This window comes from Oryza sativa, chromosome 12 (assembly GCF_034140825.1).
Source record: "Oryza sativa Japonica Group chromosome 12, ASM3414082v1".
NCBI classification, from domain to species: domain Eukaryota; kingdom Viridiplantae; phylum Streptophyta; class Magnoliopsida; order Poales; family Poaceae; genus Oryza; species Oryza sativa.
In genome coordinates this window covers 3,190,947-3,212,536 of record NC_089046.1, presented here as the reverse complement: position 1 = coordinate 3,212,536, position 21,590 = coordinate 3,190,947, and the positions used below count along the sequence as shown (strand labels likewise).

The following is a 21,590-nucleotide window of genomic DNA, read 5'->3' as shown; positions in this document are numbered from 1 at the left end:
CTATTACATAGTAGTACCACATAAAAGGTTATATACATGCATTTCTTTTTGCAAAATTTATAGTAGCATATAGGTTATAAATCTACAAAGTTACATGACACTCCAAAAATAAAGCAGAACTAAAACTAATCTCCATATTTCCCAACAAAAAAAACGCAAACTTAGTTATTGGTAGTGACTGCCAAAACATGCTTGATGTTTTAAAACATGCAATCAAACAAAACTCTGTTAATCCAATCTAATCCAATTTATTGCTTGTGTTCTGCGTACTGCGAAACTGCGTGATCCGCGGAATAAGCAAGCCGATGGGCCGCCACGTGGCACGCAAAAAATAAGGCCCATCAGGCTTCACCCTAGCCTGTGCCCTCCGGCCCACGCAGAAAATTCTTATGAGAAAAAAAATGAAGAGGGTTTTTGTTAAAACCCTGCGCCCAACTGCACAGCCCACCCGCCGCCGCCACCGCCTGCGCCGCCGGCGAGAGACCCCGGCCCCCGCCGATCCAAACCCCACCCACCACCCGCAGCGGCCATGTCCCAGCTCGTGCTCCTCCGCCGCATCCCCGTCCGCCGCCACTGCGGCCCCAGCAGCAGCCGCCTCCTCAGCTCGGCCGCCGCCGGGGCAGGCGGCGTGGGGCGGCGGGGACCCTACCAGCAGCAGCAGCAGGAGGAGGAGGAGAGCAAGGCGGTGAAGGTGTCCGTGTGGTGGGACTTCGAGAACTGCAACCTCCCCAACGGCGTCAACCCCGGCCGCGTCGCCCCGCGCGTCACCGCCGCGCTCCGCGCCGCCGGCATCCGCGGCCCGCTCTCCATCACCGCCTTCGGGGACGTCGTCCAGCTCGCCCGGCCGTCCCAGGAGGACCTCGTCGCCACCGGCGTCTCCATCTCCCACGTCCCCAACAGTTGCGTCCGCTCTCCTTTCCCCACTTCGATCCCCCCCTGCGGTTCTGATTTTTGACACGTATCCTCTTTGAGTTGTTCTTCGTCTCTAGAGATGTAATCATGAATTAGGAAATGGTATTGTCGCCTTTGCTACGAGTGATGCGCCCTAGTGCGTATTTCTCTGGATTATGCGTTGCTGGAGGAGTGATTGATATGAGTTTCCATATTATTAGAGGGTTAATGAGCAATTGATCATTCCTTTTTGTGTAGAAATGGATCATGGGTAGCTCATAGGGATGAATGATGCGGAGTACAAGAGCTATGCTCTCCTTCTGTTTAGCCTTACAAAGGCTACACATTTTTTTTTGTCATGGGCTCAGATTTGTCGGCTAATTTTTCTAGTGAAGCACAAAATAAAATAAATCTATTTGGTTAATGTTTACTTGATTTTGGTGTCAATTAGCTTCAAATTGCTAGATGATCAGGACCATTTCATTTTCATCATGGATATTGGGGAAAAAGATCTCTATGAATATTTTCTTTTTTAATTCCTGATGTAGTTAAGTTATGTGGTTCTTGTTGTTTTTGATGGGTAAATTATTAGGTAGTGCCCGAGCAGTGTTGTCGAGTTTAATACACTTTCGGTGACTCCAATATCAGGTGGTTAGTTGGACGGTCTCACTGCCGTAGATGACAGTTGAATGTGCTTGGATGTTTGTTCCTAAAAATGGTGAATTAGCAGCATTAGCGCTTCTCATTAGCACTACTTATGTTAACAGTGAAAACTTAGCATTCTGTCACCTCCATTATTTTTTTCGTGCATTCATTTTCTTATGATGTATTTTGGTTTCTTCTTGTTCTGCTAATAATGCTATTGCCGTGATGTAGGTGGAAAGAATAGTTCTGATCGGTCATTTATGGCTGATCTTGTCTATTGGATCGCACAGAATCCCCCACCAGCCCATTTTTTCCTTATATCTGGGGATAAAGACTTTGCAAACATTTTGCATCGCCTGCGAATGAGCAACTATAACATACTGCTTGCTTCTCCTGGTACTGCTACCACCAGTGTACTCTGTAGTGCAGCAACAATCATGTGGCCCTGGGAAGCTCTAGTGAAAGGGGAGGATTTCTCACCTAAACGTTTTAACCACCCACCTGATGGTTTAGCTGGTTCTTGGTATGGTCACTATAAAGGAGCCCTGGATGATCCCTTTGTAGACACAGAACCCGAGGAACTCGTTGTAGTACCATCTGATCTCAAGCATGGTTCAATCCCCAAATATGTGGTTAATGCGATCCAGCAGGTACTAAAATCATATCCTAATGGAGTGAATCTGTCAGACCTCCGACTAGAGCTTAAAAAGAAAAATATTTATCTGGGAAATGATTTTTTTGGCCACAAGAAGTTCTCTTGCCTTCTCCAATCGCTGCCAAATTTTGTGGAATTTATTAGTCCTCCAGTTGGTGCAAACCAGCCATGTGTAGTTGCAGCCAACAGAAAATTGATGGGTCCTGACAAACAAAATTTTGAGAGTTCAACTGAAAGTAATGTCGGGGACAATAACTTGAATCGAGCAATACACAATGACAAGCCACCTCCACTCCCTGTGTCGACTTCTTTTTCTGAAAAGAATGCTAAGACCGAAAATTCTTCTCAAAATATTGCCAAGAAGCTGCAGACTGCAAGCGAGAATCCACCTACATTTGCTGTCTTATCTTCCCGATCAGATGTGTTACCTGAGGATCAAAAGGAGCACCCAGCTGCCAACTTGAATGCACAGATAGAATCACCAGAGGACCACAAGGAAGTTGATCCTACGACTGCCTCTGGAATTCCCTCTTCCTCAGGGGTGGAAGACAATGTTAACAAGGAAGGGCTATTCAAAAGGATCTGGCTATTGTGGAAAGGCCCTGAGAGTGCCAAGTCTGAAGTTTCCCATCTTGAAAGTACTTCCACTGTAGTGGTTGGTGATGCCCAATCTCCTCAGCAAGAGCATAATGCTAATGAGCATCGGAGACTTTTGAAGAGAGTCTATAAAAAATCTTGTCGAAATGGCAGCACAGACGGATCTGACAGTGTGACAACAGGCAGTGCATCAACTTCATCTCATGATGACCGCTCTAAAAAGTTAAAGCATGTGGATGATATGAGATCATTAGAAAGGGATACATCAAATTCAGAACCATGTGATAGATCTGTATCTGTTTCCGTGGACAAAGCTGAGAAAGGAGATGGTATTTCCAAAATGGATAAGGGTTTATTTAGCTGGGTAACAGGGTGGTTGAAATTTGGAAAATCAGATGCAGATAATGTTACAGCCAATAGAAATGTGATTGATGAAGCAAGCACAGACTCACTAAAAGGACCTGAATCCTTGAAGGTTTCAGCTTGTGGAAGTGGAGAAGAGGAGGTTCATGAAATATTCACAAAATCTTTCTTCTGGGATGTTTTGCAGCAACAGCTATCAAAGCCCCTTGGTTCTGAGCTTGTTTCAAAAGCAAAGACAAGGTAAGATTTTTATGCCTTTATACATTAATTAATGCCTTCTGGTTAGTTCTAGACCTTACTTTGCATACCAAAATTTTTTGACCTGATAAAAGATTTCCAATAATGTAACATGGTGTTCTTGTATTTCTTTCCATACCAGAAGAAATATGTAGGTCTACTGAGTATCAGCCTGTCAATTAGTGAGAAGAAAATAACTCGCAAAGCTGAGTTTTCTACTCTGATGTCAGCAAGACAATTCTGAGTGTGTTTGTGACAGATCAAAAACTTTGGTTTATGTGTGTAGCTTGATATAGTGTGTTATGAGCAAGTTGAAATAACTGTTATTGCCCAGATGGTTCATTTAGTTTGTAGCTGGAATGCCTGTAAGTCTATAGAAGTATTAGTTTTTCCTTTTACTTCAACTTCCTATGAGCATGTCTGTTTGGGTACACTAGAAGACGAGTACTAATTGCCGGGCGAAAAAAATAATTCTAACCCGGATTCTTATGAGATGATTTGATAAATCATTTTTGGCTTGTCCCTTCGAGAGAATCTTACTGACATGATTACATTTTCGTGATCAGGGAGGAGTTAGTGCATCAATTGCACAAATTAGATTGTTGGCCTCTGAAAGGCCTAGCTGAGAAAGATCTCCATCAGCTGGTGAATATTTTAGTTTCAGAGAAGAAATGGGTTGAAGAAACCCCTTCCAGGTATTTTCCGTTTCGTCTTACCCTTCCTCACAAGAGAACATGCATTCCATCGAACTCCAGGAAGTTTGATGGTCTCAGTTCTCTGTTTTCCAATGGGAAGCCATTGCCGGGCAAATACACTGGTGATCAAAGCACAAACAGTCCTCTCCCTAGGGAGGAAACTTTGTCGGACTGTCACAAGCTGTTAAAGGACCTTCTTCTGGAATATGAATATGGTTTTAACATCAGCATTTTCAAGCTTCGTTTTGCTCAGAAGCATGGATATGAGCTAGACCCTCAAAAGCTTGGATATCCAGACCTTAAGTCCCTGTTGCAGATTATGCCTGGTGTGAGAGTAAAATTTCCAAGGGTTCTACCTGCAGAAAACGGAAATGGCCAAGCTGGCAGCAAGGGCAATGGAAATCAAAGTAATGGCGATGACTTTGTTTGGGAGGAACTTGGTCCTGTATCTGCTACCACTGAAACTGTGCAAACTGTTGACAAAGAAATGTGCTACCGTCCTCCTACTCTTTCAGATGATGATTTTTCAGAGGATGAGAACCATGCAGACCAGCAGCCTAGAAAAGAGGCTGAAGCAAGCTCGCTCCTCCAAATTATTGATTCCTGGCACAATAGTAAGGATGTCTCTAGCAAAAAAACTCAAGACATTGATGGGCTTGTTGATTGTTCAAGGAGTGACCATGGCTATCTTGACAATCTGACCGGAGGAAATGCACCGAAGCCTACAAGGCCACAGCATAAACAGTACTCTTTCGTGTCAGACTCGGAAGAAGATACAGAGAAGGGTAAGCTAGTTGAGAGCGTCTTGGGCAGCTTGCAAAAAGCACGGACCTCAAAGTTGCACAACTGAAATCTGTTGTATGCATCAATGCTGACTTGCTGCTTTCATCCCCAAATTGCAGCATTAGCCTGGTAACATTCTGAAAGCAGAGTGTTCCTTGTTTGGATGAATCATACACCAAACAAAATGGCACTCCTATGGTTATCTGTCAACTGTAGGTTCAGCTGCTATAATATCGGCAGGAGTCATCTAACAAAGTAGCATTCTTTTGTTCTCCCCAGTTGAGGGAGAATGCTTATGATGTCATATGGTTAACAAAGTCTAGAGTTCTAGAGTTATAATAAGGAGGAATTCTGGAACCTGAACGCTTGGAAGTTTTTAACCAAGATGTTATTATCATTTGCTCTGCAGAGGGTACATGGCAATAAGAAGATGGATTAGTCCGATTCTTTTTTGAATTTTCCCTCGCATTTGACGCCATATATTGTTCTCTCGTTTTATGCGTGTCGAACTGTCGATAGTTATTCATAAATTGTTATATTTCCACGCTTAACCACCGCAATAGAAGCTCCAGAAAGGGTATGTAGTTGGAATCCATCTGCTGACCTATCAAAATTTACCCGGCACGTACAAATAGTGGGTTAATGATTTCTTTGCCACCCCTCCTTGTCCTTTTTTTTTTTTGAGGAATGGTTTATCACCTAAAGGCCTATTTAGAAAAACCTCAAAAGGAATGAACCGACATGTATTTACTACTCCCTCTGTTTCATATTATAAGTCGTTTTGACTTTTTCCCAGTCAAACTATTTTTTAACTTTGACTAAATTTATGAAAAAAACATAGAAACATTTTCAACATAAAAGAAACATATTATAAAATATATATTCAATGTTAGATTTAATGAAGTTAATTTAGTATTTTAGATGTTACTAAACTTTTCTATAAATTTGATCACTAAGAAAAAAAAATCAAAACGAGTTTTAATATGAAATGGGGGAAGTATACAAGAACAGACATAAAAAATGAAAAGTGCATAGACTAATGTTTGTACAACAAAGACATAAGATAGGAAGCACAGGCATCCAGGTAACATTCAGACATTGTGGATTCGCGAAGAACCTCAAGTTTCTCACTTCTTCAATTATCTCCACTAGAGCTTTGCACAACACATGTAAATGAATTCAATCAAGGGAAATAAGACTGTAAGAGTACCTAACCAGTTTGACTAAAACAAATCCACTTTACACAAAACAAAGCAGATTATGAACGCATATAAACAGAAAATGAGTTCAGGTTAAGTCATATCAACAGAAAATGAGTTCAGGTTAAGTCAGTTGGTGTTTCATTGCTGCAGTTCTGCTTTGAACCTTCAAGTCTCCCACTTATTTCAACAAAACACAATCTCAGAAGATCACTGTATTTAGTTAGTAATGAGTTGATGCATAAGCTACCAAATTATCTAAGCACAAATTTGACTACATTCAAATAAACAAAGCAAATGGTACCCACCTTCTATGTCCAAAAAGGAAAAAGAAGGATGTGTTCAGGTCACAAAATCTAAGCACAACCATTGCACATGTCCACACTGAAATTCTTAGCTGGAAGAATATGTAACATCTTGAATTATCCAAAAGAGCAACAGAACTTAACAATTGAAGTGCATATCAATTCAGGACTGACCAAGCAGAAGCTTAACAGTTTAAGCGTACATCAACAGAAACTTAACAACTGGAATTGGCTCCTTGCAAGTGACTTTTTATAACAATTCAGGACTAATCTCAAGATACTACATATTAATCTTTCTGTCAGAAACTGATCCTTTTCCCTATACTTCAGTGACTAAATATTGCATACAAATTAAATTCAGGACAATCTGCATATATCGCTTCGGTACAACGTAAAGAAGCTTGAATTGAAATGCAAATTTATCGAAAACGCATGGACAAACTAAGTGAACAGTAGGTCACTTGTAGAATTCAACCACTGAATTGGGACAATGTCATCTCATCACATGATAATACTATCAAAAACCAACAGAACATTGGCATTGTCAGAAAACAGAGCATTGACTCAGAAATAAGAAATCAACATACTACTGACAGGTTAGTTTTTCAGCAAGCTCTCAGCAAGCAGAGAGCTTCTGTTCTTGAACATATTCACTTGCTCATTGTTCACCATCCTGGTTACCTTGTACAGCTTCAAGCTGCGACTCGAAGTATTCCCAGGCAGCTTGCCCAGAACTGATGACCTCTTGAGCACAGACCCAAGAATTTTGACGACCATGTTCTTCATCCTCATCATCTTCATTATCGGACTCTTCATCATCATCACTGTCAGACTGTTCATCTAAGTCATTGCTCGGCAACTTGTCACTTTCCACAGGACCTGAAAAATTTTGGTTCCAATTCAGTTGTCCATTGACTCCATTCAACACATACAAGCCATTTGAATCACAGTGTAATATCATAAAGGAAACCAGTGTCAAATTAATCCTAGGTATATTGTAAGGCTACATATCAATCCTAGCCTCCTAGGTGTTGCAAGGGCACATATGCATCAACCATCAATGTTGAGTAAAATTTGCATCTGGTTCAGAGTTCAGACAACATACCATTTTCCTCAAACATGTTTGATGGTAAGAGCCAGGAGTGAAGAAATTGTGATGGGTAACAGAAGTCAGTGCGCATCTCCAAGCTCTTGGACATCAAAACTCTCTTGGAACGTATGTCAAAAGAGAACAGCACATCTTGTTCTATAAAGTATAGTACAGCACAGTCTGTCGGGTCAATCATAGCAATGGCAGGAACTTTGCCCGGCGTCAGCCCGGAGGTCTTGTAGATCTTGTCGCCCCATATGTCCGCAAGAGGTGCCTTGTACTCAAGCTGCCACTCGGGGCTCTCACTCTCAGAATAGAGTAAACTCCATAAGCAAGCCTCTCCTTCATCTAACTGAACGTAGCATATCTTGTCTTGGCTGATCTTGACGCAACGCCGCTTCTCAAGATTGTGACGCGATCTGATGTCGGGGACCAGCATAAGGCAGCCTTCCGGAAGAGCCACATAAGTCAGCTTGGGCTTCTCAATGAACGGATCGCAGAAAAGAAGTCCCAAGGGCAGGTCGACGAACCAAATCTTGTTCATATGGCTTAGCACACCGCCTTGACTGCCCCAAACTGGGTGTTGCAAGCAGTTGGTAAGGGGCTTGACAACCCACTGGGAACCTGAGGTGTAAGTCCAGCAGCGCAGCTCCATGAACTGCGGGCTCGAATTGGTGCAAACGAGGCAAGCAACCATAGTGTAGTCTGGTCGAATCGGATCTTGGACGACGCCGATGCTTATGACTGGGGGAATGAGGCTTGGCTCCATGGGGGGGATTGGCGGAATCATGGTGGCGACTCGTGTGTGCGCGTCGCAGAAGTAGCGCACGCCGTTGAAGGCGGAGGCGACGACCATTCCAGACCCGTGTACGGCGACGACGAGGGGAGTGGTTGGTCTTGGGCGTGACAGGTTCACGGAGAAGGGCTTGGCGCGAGGTACGACGAAGTTGAAGAAGCCGATGGCCTTGTCGACGTAGAGGACGCTGGTGCCGGGTGGCTTCTCCGACTTGAACGCCAAATCTTCTCCGGGTGGGAGATCCTTGACGCGGGTTACGGCTTGCAGTATGACCCACGAGCAGCGCCGTGCAGGAGCCTCGTCGTCCTCGTCCCGAGCCCGATCCCGATCCCGCTGCGCGTCCTCCTCCTCCTCCTTGGTAGTCAGATGATGAGCTCCCGGCGGTGGTGGTGACGCAGCGCCTCCCCCCTTGACCATCGGAGTCGGGGTGCCTCCCTGATTGGCATCCCGCGGCTGTGGTGCGTCTCCCCCCTGCCCGTCGGAGCCCGCGGCGGAGGAGTGCCTCCCTGCTTGGTCGTCGGAGGCGGTGCCGGTGGTGAAGAAGCAGCTCCTCCTGGCCCCTTGCCCGTCGGAGCCCGCGGCGGAGGAGTGCCTCCCTGCTTGGTCGTCGGAGGCGGTGCCGGTGGTGAAGAAGCAGCTCCTCCCGGCCCCTTTCCCGTCGGAGCTCCGCCGCCATCCTCCGTGCTCGCCGGAGCACGCGGCGGCGAGCCCCCTTCGGCCATGGCGCGCGAATGGTGGTGGGTGGTGGCGATCGAGGGATTGGGAGGAGGAGGAGGGGCTCGGAGTCGGAGGCTTGCGGGGGTCTAGGTGGGGAGGGTTTATATCTCGTCTCGACCTCGGTCTCGGTGGAGTAACGCGCAAGTTGATGGCCGGCGTTATAACGGCGGCGATGCTACGGTCACCGCTACACAGCACAGACGGAAACGGGTAGAGGAAGAGAAGCCTAGAAACTTCTAGAAACTTCGAGGTTGCTGCCAGGTCGGAGTAAGGCCTGGCGGCCCATGCAGGCCCAGTTCAGACGCCATAGCCCAGAACTTGCGCGTCGGCCACACGCAACCACTGACAAACGGAGCCCACCCGGGCGGCAGCCGGATATGCGCAAGGCGTAAAGGCCCTCTGCTTCAGATTTTGGAATAAGTTCACTTTGGGTCCCTCTATTTGTCGCCCAGTCTGGTTTTAGTCCCTTGATCGCAAAACCGGATACAACAGGTCCCCCAACTTACGAAACCGTTTAAATAAGATCTCTCGGCAATATTTGACCCTGGTTTTGGCTGAGGTGGCACCTACGTAACAAATTTGACTCGGTTTTCATCTGACGTGGCATTGACGTGTCGCTTACGTGGCAATTCGGTCTGAAAAATAATAAAACCTATGGGACCCACATGTCAGTTTCACATACACAATAATAAAAAAAGGTGGGGCCCACGTGGACCCCACCTGTCGTCCACACTAGGACACTACCCCTTCTCTCTCTATCCTCTCTCTCCCTCCTCTCTCTCCAGCTGGAGCGCGCGGGACGGAGCGGCGGCGGCCGGAGTGGGGCGGGGAGGGAGTGGCGGCGGCCGGAGTGGGGCGGGCAAGGAGCGGCGGCGGACGGAGTGGGGCGAGGAGGGAGCGGCGGCGGCCGGTGTGGGGCGGGGAGGGAGCGGCGGCCGCCGGAGTGGGGTGGCCGCCGCATCGCCCGGTATGTCGGGCGGTCGTTCTCCGTCGACTACCGCCGCTCCCCGGAGGCTAACGCGATGGCGGCGGCGGCGACGAGGGGGCACCGCGGCAGGGAGGCTGCCATGTTGCATGGCGGTAGCGCCGTGCGCTCTCCTCCTCGGCGGCCTTGGGGCCGGGAGCTCCCGCGGGGCCCTCGTTGACGGTGACCACGGTCTGGGAGATGGCGGCGGTGGCGGCGGTGGATGGCTCCTCAGTTGACTCGGCGGAAGGGCTATCCTCCTCCGGCTCCTCGCTCACGCCGGGTGCAAACGCCGGCGACGTGGCGGTTGAGTCTTTGTCTCCTTGTGCAGGCACGACGCCTCCCTCTTCTCTCTCTCCCGCCGACGCAGCCGAAGCCAGAGGCGACGTGCAGCGGCCGAGCGATGAGGGTCAGCGCGCGGCGGCCGGCCGAGGAGGGGCGCGGCGGACGGGCGAGGACAGGACGGACGCGAGTTCTGGACAGAGCGTCGTCGTCGTCGTCTTCGGAAACACCGCAGTGGTCGTCGTCGTGCTCTACCCGCCGCCCCTCTGTTCCTCCCGCCGCTCGCTGCCGCTCCACCCACCGCCTGCCGCCTCTCAGCTCCATCGCCGCCCCTCTGTGCCGCCCGCCGCCGCTGGAGAGAGAGGGGGGATAGAGAGAGGAGGAAGGAGGGAGGATAGAGAGAGGGGTAGTGAGGATCACAGGTAGGGTCCACGTGGGCCCACCGTTTTTCCATTATTGTGTATGTGAAACTGACATGTGGGTCCCATAGGTTTTATTATTTTTCGGATCAAATTGCCATGTAAGCGCCACGTCAATGCCACGTCAGATGAAGACCGAGTCAAATTTGCCACGTAGGCGCCACCTCAGCCAAAACCGGGGTCAAATACTACCGAGGGACCTTATTTAAACGGTTTCGTAAGTTGGGGGACCTATTGTATCCGGTTTTGTGATGACGCTCTCTCTCGTGGCTCGATCTTCTGGTGAGGGGATAACTCTCGCTTTGATCGAGTATGACGTTTGCGACGGAGCTACCAACCAGAACAAGTCCAGGACGCCGTGCAAACGCTACACCACAAACGATGTCGTACCAACCGTGATGCGCGGTTGATGATCCTTGCAATGCAAACGAGAGAACACTGCAAGAACAAGATAAGATGCAATCTAAAGTTCCCTTACTTCCTCATACGTGGCTCTACAGCCTGGCCCAGCCCCCGCTCCTCGCACCGCGCAAGGCGCGGACACAATTGGGGGGCCTCGGGGTGGCGCGTCAGGCCCCTCGGGGTGCTATGTCAGCCTCTCGGGGTGCCACGTCAGGCCCCTCAGGCCCTTGCCCTGCCTGGACCCAAGGCCCTTGCCCAGCTGCCATGTGGCGAGGGGGGACCAGGCTAGGCGGTCATTAATGGGCGGTGCCCCAACCGTCCCTCGAAGCATTTAGTGCGGTCAGGGCGGACGTGTGGAGCCACGCCACTGGCCCGCCTCAAATCGGGCGTAACCGGTCTGTGACCGGCCTGTCACCGGTCACATCCGATTGACGCGCGGCCATGCCCCACGTCTCCTTTGTCCCCGGTGGAGTGGAGGTAGCTATGTATTGTCACATCAGGGGCATCATCTGGACTCCTCTCCACGAGAGGAGGGCAGCCACCGGTCTGCGCTCATTTAAGAGCGAATGACAGGGCTGCCCCCCCACCCCCCCCCCCCCGTGTCAGGTGGAGGACGGCGCCGGGCCCCACCAAAGGGCCAACCGTGGCTTGGCTTCCGGGCGAAGGCATTCGCTCGTTTAAGAGTGAATGGCAGGGCTGTCCCCCGTGTCAGGTGGAGGATGGCGCTGGGCCCCACCAAAGGGCCAACCGCGGTTTAACCTCCGGGCAAAGGCACGGGCCGCGGATTGGCCACGGGAGGGTGCCCCCCTCCCTTCTCCATGGAAGAGTAGGTAGAGGCGGTGCATGTGGTATCCCCTTAGACTATAAAAGGAGGACCGTGCCCACTAAACAAGGGGGGATGGTTTTCTTGAATGAAGCCAAGGCAAGCTCTAGCCTCAAGTTGGTGATGTCCTTGGTGCAGTTCTAGAGTCGATCAAAGTAGAATAGGAGAGACAAGCTCTCTGGAGCTAGAGGAACTCTTGTACTTCCGATCTATATTCCCACACACAGGAGTAGGGTATTACGCTTCGTAGCGGCCCGAATCTATATAATCCTTGTGCTTGTGTAAGCTTTAGTGGCTTTAACCGCGGATAATCGACCTCCCAGAGTGCACCTCCTCCTCCGGCCGAACTCACAAAAGGGGATCTCACGATCTCCCGCTAGAGAGGATTACTCCTCGACAGCGTCAAATATTCATGATCGGAGGGAGTATTATTTAGGGCAATCCCTTTCTAATGACATATGTCTTGTACAAATACACGAGTAATTTGATTTAAAAATATAAATTTGAATTTAACTGGTTTACCAAATGGTTTGTTAACTCAAGTTGACTCGAAGCCTCGAAATTTCATCAAAACCAAGCGATTTTCATTGTTTATTTTTAACCCTACTGCCAAGAGCTAGCCACCAGCCTGTGCTCAAGCCATTTTGAAGGAAATGCTTACCATCTCCCCTAATTTAATATTGCAAAAGAAGCTATATTTGCTTCTTTATTAAGATTATGTCTGTAGTTGTAACAAGCTAGGCCCATATAAATAAAATTGGGATATATAGAATGAGAAGGTGGATTGAGAATAAAGCATTGATTCGTATGGTGGTTATGCACATGACGTGAGAAGAAGCGGAAGGACGTGCGGTATGCGCTGTGAGAGGGGATGGAAGATGGATGACTCCACTTGTACAATAAGAGATGTTGATATTAAATCCTTTGTAGTATTCCTCATGACGACAAAGTAACCCACGAAAGCAATCCACAGAACAATAATAAGGTACAAGATGACCATCAACATAATTCATAGAACAATATTAAAAAAACATACTTAAAACTTCACTACAAAACTTTTTTTGGTGGAACAAGATATCCCCAACTAAAAGGACACTACACTACTGAGTGTGAAAAATCAAAAAGCAAGAGGAGAAGAGCACCATTGCTCCTCTTTTTTTTTTAACTACTTGGGACACCAAAGAGACACTGAGATCAAAGGCCTGGACTTCCAGCAGAGAGCGAGCCTCCCTTTCTCCTGATGCACAACCCCAAACCCTCCACCGAAGAGCCCAGCCAACATCTTCCCCTGAGCAACGCTGAAGCCGCTCACCTCACGAGCCCTGAGCCCTTCCATCATCTGGGCCCCACCTGCCAGTGACCCATACCTCCCCACAGCGTCCTCCACCCTGGGCCCCACCACCTCCTCCCCCACGCGCCTCAGGCTCAGCCACGCCTCGTCGTCGTAGCTCACGAGGCAGCTCGCCGTTGACTCCATCACCGCCGTGAAGTGGGCCACCGCGTCGGAGAAGAACTCCGGGAACGGCGGCGGCGCGGCGAGGGACGGTGATGGTGGGTTCTTGCTGATTCGGGATAGCTCGTCCTCGATCAGGATCACCAGCTTTGGTTGAAGGATTGTGATCGTGCCGAGGAGGAGAAGCTTCAGCCTGCTGCGCAATGGCGTGTTCGTCGTCGTCGTCGTGTCGTCGCATGTGAGGATCACCGGTGGTGATGAGCTGCCGTTGCAGATCATGGCGAGCTCGTGATGGAGTTCGTCGTCATCGTCGCCGTCGTGGACGTGGAGGGAGGTGTAGCGGAAGGGGAGGTGCAGCGACTCGGCGAACTCCGACAGCCACCGCCGCGCATCGGCCGTGCGGGGCGTGCCGGCGCCGGAGGTGATGACGTCCGTGAGGTGGAACAGCGGTGGCGGCCGGCGGCGGCGAGGTCTGACATGAGCGACGACCACTGGACGCCCTCGCCGACGTTGAAGTCGACGACGTGGACGTCGAGGTCATCCGCCGTGGCTTCGAGGATGGCCTGGTTGGCGGTGAAGTGGGCGAACTTGACGAAAGGCGTCAGCTCTTGCAGCATCCGGTACGCCGGCGACGACCAGTTGGCCGCCGGCGGCGGCGGCGACGACGCCGGCGTGGCCGCACCGGAGATCCGGAGCTTGAGGCCTCGGGCGAAGTAGTAGGCCAGGTGATCAACCGGGCTTGTTGCTTCACAGCTTCTTCTGCCGGCGATGTCGGCGAGGAGGTCGTCAAGCCTCGACATGATCGCCGAGGCGTGGACAGCGTCTCCGGCGTCCACGGCCATGGCGCCGGCGAGGAGAAGGTCACCTGCGCTCTCCTCCTGGGTTGCCACCACGTTGCCGTTCTCGTGCCCTGCCACTGCTAATCTCTCATCAAATTCAAAGCTAGCTGCTAATGGATCAGCATTGGGGACAGAGAAATCATCTTGCAGTTGCAGCAAATCATTAGCAGATTCTTGGATTGCCATCATTTCCAAGAACTCATGATCTTGATGAATCTGATCGTGAGAGTGATCACCATCAAATTCATTAGCAGATTCTTGGATCACCATCGTTTCCAAGAACTCATGATCTTGATGAATCTGATCATGAGAGTGATTACCATCAAATTCATTAGCAGATTCTTGGATGACCATCATGTCCAAGAACTGATGATCTTGATGAATCTGATCATGAGAGTGATCAGCATCAAATTCATACATATTGGCATTCTCATGAGGATTTTCTTCTGCTTGAGGAGACCATAGGAGGAGGCTACTGCTACTGATCTCTTCAAATTGTGTGGAGAAGGGAATGAGAAGGGAGCAAGGGTATGACATGGTCTCCATTGATTTGTTTTGTGATTTGAGCTGTTAACTCAACATGAATTGCATATGCTCTGGTTTATGTGGTTTTACACAGTTTATGTAGACAAGGATGAAGCGGGTGTTAGGACCATTTCTGAAGATAGGAGTGAAATAAATTTATATGTGTGGACCTAGGATCTTCATGGCTAATGTAAGCTGATTTGTCTGATCTTGAAGCCCCAAATGGGACATTCATATGACAAAGGTTCTTTTTTTGTTGCCTTTTTGTGTAGTTCCCTCTACCAACTTTGTAAGATATGTGAGCAAGCAATCGTGCCAATTTTTCTGATTGATTAGAATGAAGTAGCAGAGGAAGTGAGCGTGTGCATGCCAGGCAATATTCCTGAATGCTTGTTGCTAGATGTCAGCATGTGGTTTAGTTTTGAATCATATGAGAAAAACGATTCTATGCATGATTCTACAACCTGTGGACAACAGAAATCACTGACAAGATTCAATCCAAGGAAGAAGAAATTTATGCTATGATCTTAATTTTAAGAGTGAAACAAACAGCTCCATTACTCTGTCATCTGGATAAGTAGATGATGTCTTTCAGTCAGAACCAGCAGAAATGTTTCAGACTGAAACTTTACATATGGCCTGCATGACAAGTACAGTTATTATTCTTACTCCTCTTGTGTTAATCTGTGCTCATTTTTTTAAACAGTGTCCAGTAAGCCCATGACACAGACATGTTCATTCTTTATGCATATGCAGTAGTGTATTACCAATCATGCAGCACCGTTACTGCAAAAACTGATATTAAACTCGAGCAGTTTTGTTATATAGCTGGTAGAGCATTGATTCTAAAATGTTGATATTTAAAAGAGATGCATGGGATGCAACCAATAGAGTGTAGTAACTCACTTCTTGTCTGAATGGGGTAGATGTGATGCAGCAGAAAGGGAAATTACACAAAACAAATGCGACTCACTGAGATATTCTTGGTTCCAAGATGATAACTCTTGTTCTTCTATCTGAACTTCTGATTTTTTTCTCCCTGGTAGTTTGAAACAGTATTAGATTCAGTAAACTGATAAATCTTCAGAATTTGATCATTCAGCAACGTTTCAGCCTTCTACAGACTGATTCACATACACACACACACACAAAAGAAGCAACGCGATTAGGTGATTTGATCAGCTTCAAGCAATGGACTATGAAAATGAAACACAAAAAAGAATATATATTTTTTGTTTTCTGCCAGGACGTTTGGAAGTGACTGGTATTAGAAGACAATATAAGAATTCATGACCCGCACGAGAACAAGGGGATTAGGGGAACCTCACGATTGTCAGTTAAGATTTCTTTAGTGTCAGACTGTCAGTACTCAATATACTCGTGGATTGTTTATCACGAGCATTCATCGGAGCAAAACGGATATACTCCCTCCATCCCAAAATATAAGAGATTTTAGGTGAATGCGACACATCCTAATACTACGAATCCTAATACTACTAAGAGATGTATTACGATACATCGTAGTATTATGATGTGTCTCATATAATATATTTTAGGACGGGTGGAGTAGAAAACTTTGCACAGTGGAAAGGAAAGTAATGAGTTTTATATGAGATGGATCCTTGATAGCTTGGAACTTCCCTAGTTCATATTGTCAATCAACGGTGTAAGAAACTTACCATTTTACTGAATTATAATAAGAGGAGATATTTTTTTTAGATAGTGACAATAAGAAGAGAGACAAAAATGAAAGAACGAACCGTTATGGTATGAAGGAAGAAACATTCATCTGAAACCGAGATTATACGCAAAAGAAACTTAGGCCCTATTTATTTCAGCTTAAGATTATTGTAATCTAGATTATCGAGCCAGATTAGTATAAGCTGGATTATAATAAGCCGACATATAATAAGTTGTTATCTGTTTGTTTCTCTGGATTAGTTAGTTTGCTTCAGTTTACTCCTAATAATCTAGATTATAATAATCCTAAACTGAATCAAACAGGGCCTTACCGAAGTAACTCAAATGGCCTGATAACAAACAGAGACAAGTCACTCAAGAGTAGGAAAGGTCTCAATGTTAGTTGATTTATCGGCTAAGTGCCAGTCAGTTAGCTGAGAAGGGATAAATCCCACTTATCCATTTCCTAACAAAAATTAAATTAAGAGATAGAGTTATTTTCTGTGATAGGTAAATCTAACTTCCAACCGTATATCCTTCAAGCCCCATCAATGCAGAGGAGAGAGGGATGCCAAACTCTTCGCACTAAACCCTAAAACCCTAAATTGCCCGATCGGCTTAGTGCTGGAAGGGGTTCGTGAGGTGATCTCAGTGAAACCTCTGTTGGCACATCAAGAAAAAGAAGAAAAAAACCGAAGAAACAAAAGAATCAACAACGATGGCTTCTCAAGTAAGTTAGTGAGATTAAGATTCCGCATCAAGCAGAGGTGATTATGTACAAGCTAAATCAATAAGATCTTGTAAATTTAGACTCCAACACTCAATACTTTTAGGGTATCATCACACAAATTAGCAATTAAACTATTTGAGACTGAGGAAATAATTGACTTAAGTTATTTTTTTAGAGGGGCTTCAAATTCATTTAGTAACACAATATTCTAAAGTTCTGATGGATGATATATGGATGTAACTGAGTTTATGTCAATCATTTGATGGCATAAACGAAATAAGTAAATATTATAAAGTTAAAAGGCTGATGTAAAATGTTTTCTAAAATATGATGGCGAAGAAAGTTTTTTTTTTTTGGCAAAAATCGTACCACTTAGGCATTGACACATGTGCCCGATAATCCATAATCCGTTAAGAGGAAAAGAATGCGAGTCTATGAGTTTGCCTGCTTGCCATTAACTCTTCAAAACTTGATTATGAAACACTACCATCGATGACATCAAATGAGTTAAGGCCGGCAGATGGAGACCTTGGACTAGTCATCCTAATCATACTAGAGAAATGAGCATTAATTTATTGCATAAAGAATCCAGTATAGATGCAATATTGGACCAATGATTCCAGCAAACCAACGATTCCAACAGTCATGGAATCTGAAGACAAGAAAACAAATATAAATGATATAATTACTTCTGCTCTTGTTTTGTTCTCCTGGTGGATGCCAACATGATGATCAACAAAGTGGAATCATGCAATAAGCAATGGAACTTCCTATACTACACTTGTCAGCATTTGATTCACGCCAAATATTTCTGTTGAAAAGCCTACAGAATTTGTTAAATTGAAAAAAATGGGCAAAGCATCTAGTAGCAATAAAACAAAGGCAATATCAGCAGAGCGGACCAACCTGTTGTTTCCTGTTCTACATCACAGTGCAATCTGCTCTCCTGTGCTCCAAAACCCGCAGCTGCTCTGGCGCTTCACCGAAAGATATTGCCATCCTACTTCTGTTTAAACATGCTTCCAAATGTAACAACATTAACAATTTATCCCAAAGGGAAGAACTAAGCAGAAATATGCCAACATGGCACTGGATTATGTCAATTTGATTAATTTGAACAAGGAGCAAGTAAAAAAAAATTCTACTGCCACAAACAAGGCAACTTTGTACTTGCCTAAAAGTTGTGCTAAGAACAAGTTATGAAACTGATAAGAACAGAAAAAACAAACTTCTTATGCAATTTGTATGACCTGCAATCCTTAACAGCAAAAACAAAATGAATGGCAAGTAGGTGCACTAGTTATATGTAGGATTAAATCACAACAACTAAGCCAACCAGAGGAGAGGTGAATGGTTGTTATACCTAAAAAAATAAAAAAAAATTACGGAAATAAAAGTTACCCTTTGATTTTACAATCAAAAACACCTTGGCAATAATCAAAAAATTACAGAATAATAATCAAAAACACCTTTGATTTTACCTCCCCCTTGATGAACATATTGGCAAACCCATCAAAAAATGTTTTGGTATTTGGAAAAATAAAAATAAAAGTGGTAAAAAGCATCGTACAAACGTACACATCGTGCTCAAAAATCCAAAAGAAAACTTCTCTCACTTTTGAAAAGAAAGAAATTCCCAATTGAAAATTTTTTCACCTTGCTTCTCACCCTTTTAACAATGATTTCAACAAGCATAAGAATTATGTTCATTAATGTATAAGAGCTTAGCATACATATAGCATATCATGTCATGTGTTGCAATAAAAAAAAGATGAACCCATCTATTATAACAAGCATGCATTAAAGTATAACCATGAACCAAAGATTTTACAATTAAGCTTGAATCAACAATCAAAATTCATGATTTCATACGATTTATAATGCAACATCTTAACAAGCACATATGTTGAAGAATAAACACTAAACACATATACCTATTGCATTTATCACTCTTTCTCAAATTAGCTTTAGCACAAAACAACCAAGAGAATTTTTTACTTTTTCTTTTCTTGAGCTTTTTTGCTCATATTTTTCTCTTTTATTCCGGGTACGTCCCTGACATCAAGGCTGTTTCCAGGGATTCGGCACCCATTATTTTGCTCACATCGACGTCCTTTCGTCAAGACTGTTTCCAAGGATTCGGTATTCATTTTTTTCATATTTTTATTCTCTTTTCACAATGAGCAATTAAAGTTATTTGAGGAATAACAATTCAATAAAGCATATATATAGAGCATTTATAGATCAAACCATATGCTAGCATCAACATTGCATATTTGCTTAATTCAAGTATAGAATTTAAGTGTCATGCATCATCTCCCTTAAAAGCAAAATCTAAGTCTCATAAAAAGACTAGAATACATACAAGCTATGCTAGAGACAAATAAACCTTCAAAGTATTGCTAGCATGCACAAGAAAATACCATATGTATAGACAAACCTCTCTTTTCTCAATTTTTCACATTGTCATATTTTTGCTTGATAAAACCATGAGGTACAAACTTCCCCTCAAATCATGCCAAAAGGATGAATTATTCCCAATTCACCACGAAGAAAAGCAAAACGATTAGAATCCAAAGGTTTAGTAAAAATATCAGCAAGTTGCAACTTTGTGTCCAAAAACTGCAATATCACATCTCCCTTCTCAACATGATCCCTCAAAACATGAAAACGAATATCAATGTGCTTTGTGCGTGAGTGTTGAACAGGATTCTTAGCAATGTTAATAGCACTAATATTATCACAAAAGAGAGATACTTTCCCAAAAGTAAGACCATAATCTTTCAAAGTAGATAAAAGCCAAAGAATCTGTGAACAACAACTAGCAGCAACAACATATTCAGATTCAGCAGTTGATTGAGCAACACTAGATTGTTTCCTAGAAGACCATGCAATCAATGATATACCAAGAAAATGACATGTTCCATTAGTACTTTTCCTATCAATTCTACAACCGCCAAAATCAGCATCGGAATATCCACTTAAGCATATAGAAGATGAAGTAGAATACCAAATTTCAAACTCAAGTGTATGATTCAAATACCTCATTATTCGCTTGACCGCTTGACGATGTGAAGCACGAGGAGAAGCTTGAAAGCGCGCACACAAACACACAGCAAATTGTATGTCAGGCCTAGAAGCAGTTAGATACAACAAAGATCTAATCATACTTCTATACTCCTTTTGATCAACAGCTTCACCATCTTCATCAGGATCCAACACAGTTGTAGAACCAATTGGTGTTGAAATTGGCTTGCAATTCTCCATCTTGAACCGTCTCAAAAGATCCTTCATGTACTTCGTTTGATGCACAAAAGTACCTTGAGGTGTTTGCTTAATTTGCAATCCCAAGAAGTACGATAACTCACCCATCATGGTCATCTCAAATTCCCTGCGCATAGTCTCAGCAAACTTCACAACCAAAGTGTGAGTTGAACAACCAAAGATGATATCATACACATAAATCTGAACAAAAAGTTGATTATCACCATGCTTAAGAACAAAAAGCATTTTGTCAACCTTTCCCATTGTAAAACCTTTCGTAAGCAAAAAGTTCTTAAGTCTATCATACCATGCTCTAGGTGCTTGTTTCAAACCATACAAAGCTTTAGACAATTTAAAAACATGGTTGGGAAAATCAGAATTTTCAAAACCTGGTGGTTGTTTGACATAAACTTCCTCCTGTATAAAACCATTTAGAAAAGCACTTTTCACATCCATTTGATGCAATTTAAAACCTTTTGAAGCAGCAAAAGCCAACAAAAGTCTAATTGCCTCAATTCTAGCAACAGGAGCAAAAGTTTCATCAAAATCCATACCCTCCACCTTGGTAAAACCTTGAGCAACAAGTCTAGCTTTATTTCTCACAATCAAACCATCCTCATTTTGTTTATTTTTGAAAATCCACTTGGTTCCAATAATATTATGTCGAGAAGGTGGTTCAACTAAAGTCCAAACTTTGTTTATCTCAAAATTTTCAAGTTCTTCATGCATGGCATTAATCCACGATTCATCAGTTAATGCAAGTGACACATCTTTGGGTTCAAAAGAAGCAACAAATGCAGAATTTGCACAAACATCATGAGTCATTACCTTAGACCTTGTAGTCCGCTCACCTATATTACCAATGATTTGTTCCGGCAGATGTCGTCGTTGAATGTGCAAAGGAGCAGCGACTTCTGAAGTTGATTCACGTTCTGTATCAGTACTGGTCGAAGTTGTAATCTCTGGAGGTCCATCTTGATCAGCATCAATAGTACCCGAACCCGATGACCCTGGCCGGTCTGACCGCACGTCATGCGCTGGCCTGACCGGAGGTGTGCCGGCGGTCCGATCGGCCTGGCGCCCGGTCTGACCGGCCGAGCCGACTTCGTCGTCATCGTTGTCGCTCTCGTATTCAAAAATATGACCATCCTCCCCTTGAACCTATGACAATGTACCTGCAATATCAGGTCTAGTATCTGGACTAGACTCATCAAAAGAAACTTCGCAAGTCTCAAC

At 45.1% G+C, this 21,590-nt stretch overlaps 2 protein-coding genes across 2 annotated transcripts; one reads left to right on the top strand and one right to left on the bottom strand.

Moving 5' to 3' along the window:
• Window positions 1–416: 416 nt before the first annotated feature.
• On the top strand, window positions 417–5,322 carry LOC4351578 (uncharacterized). The gene is made up of 3 exons (XM_015762751.2): window positions 417–899; window positions 1,768–3,391; window positions 3,955–5,322. The coding sequence occupies exons 1-3, from the start codon at window positions 530–532 to the stop codon at window positions 4,931–4,933; spliced, it is 2,973 nt and encodes a 990-aa protein (XP_015618237.1). The 5' UTR covers window positions 417–529; the 3' UTR covers window positions 4,934–5,322.
• A 1,490-nt stretch (window positions 5,323–6,812) lies between these two features.
• On the bottom strand, window positions 6,813–13,595 carry LOC4351577 (uncharacterized). Its single transcript, XM_026022122.2, has 3 exons — window positions 13,120–13,595; window positions 7,476–9,160; window positions 6,813–7,249 (listed from the first exon to the last, which is right to left on the bottom strand). The coding sequence occupies exons 1-3, from the start codon at window positions 13,593–13,595 to the stop codon at window positions 7,029–7,031; spliced, it is 2,382 nt and encodes a 793-aa protein (XP_025877907.2). The 3' UTR covers window positions 6,813–7,028.
• Window positions 13,596–21,590: the final 7,995 nt, after the last annotated feature.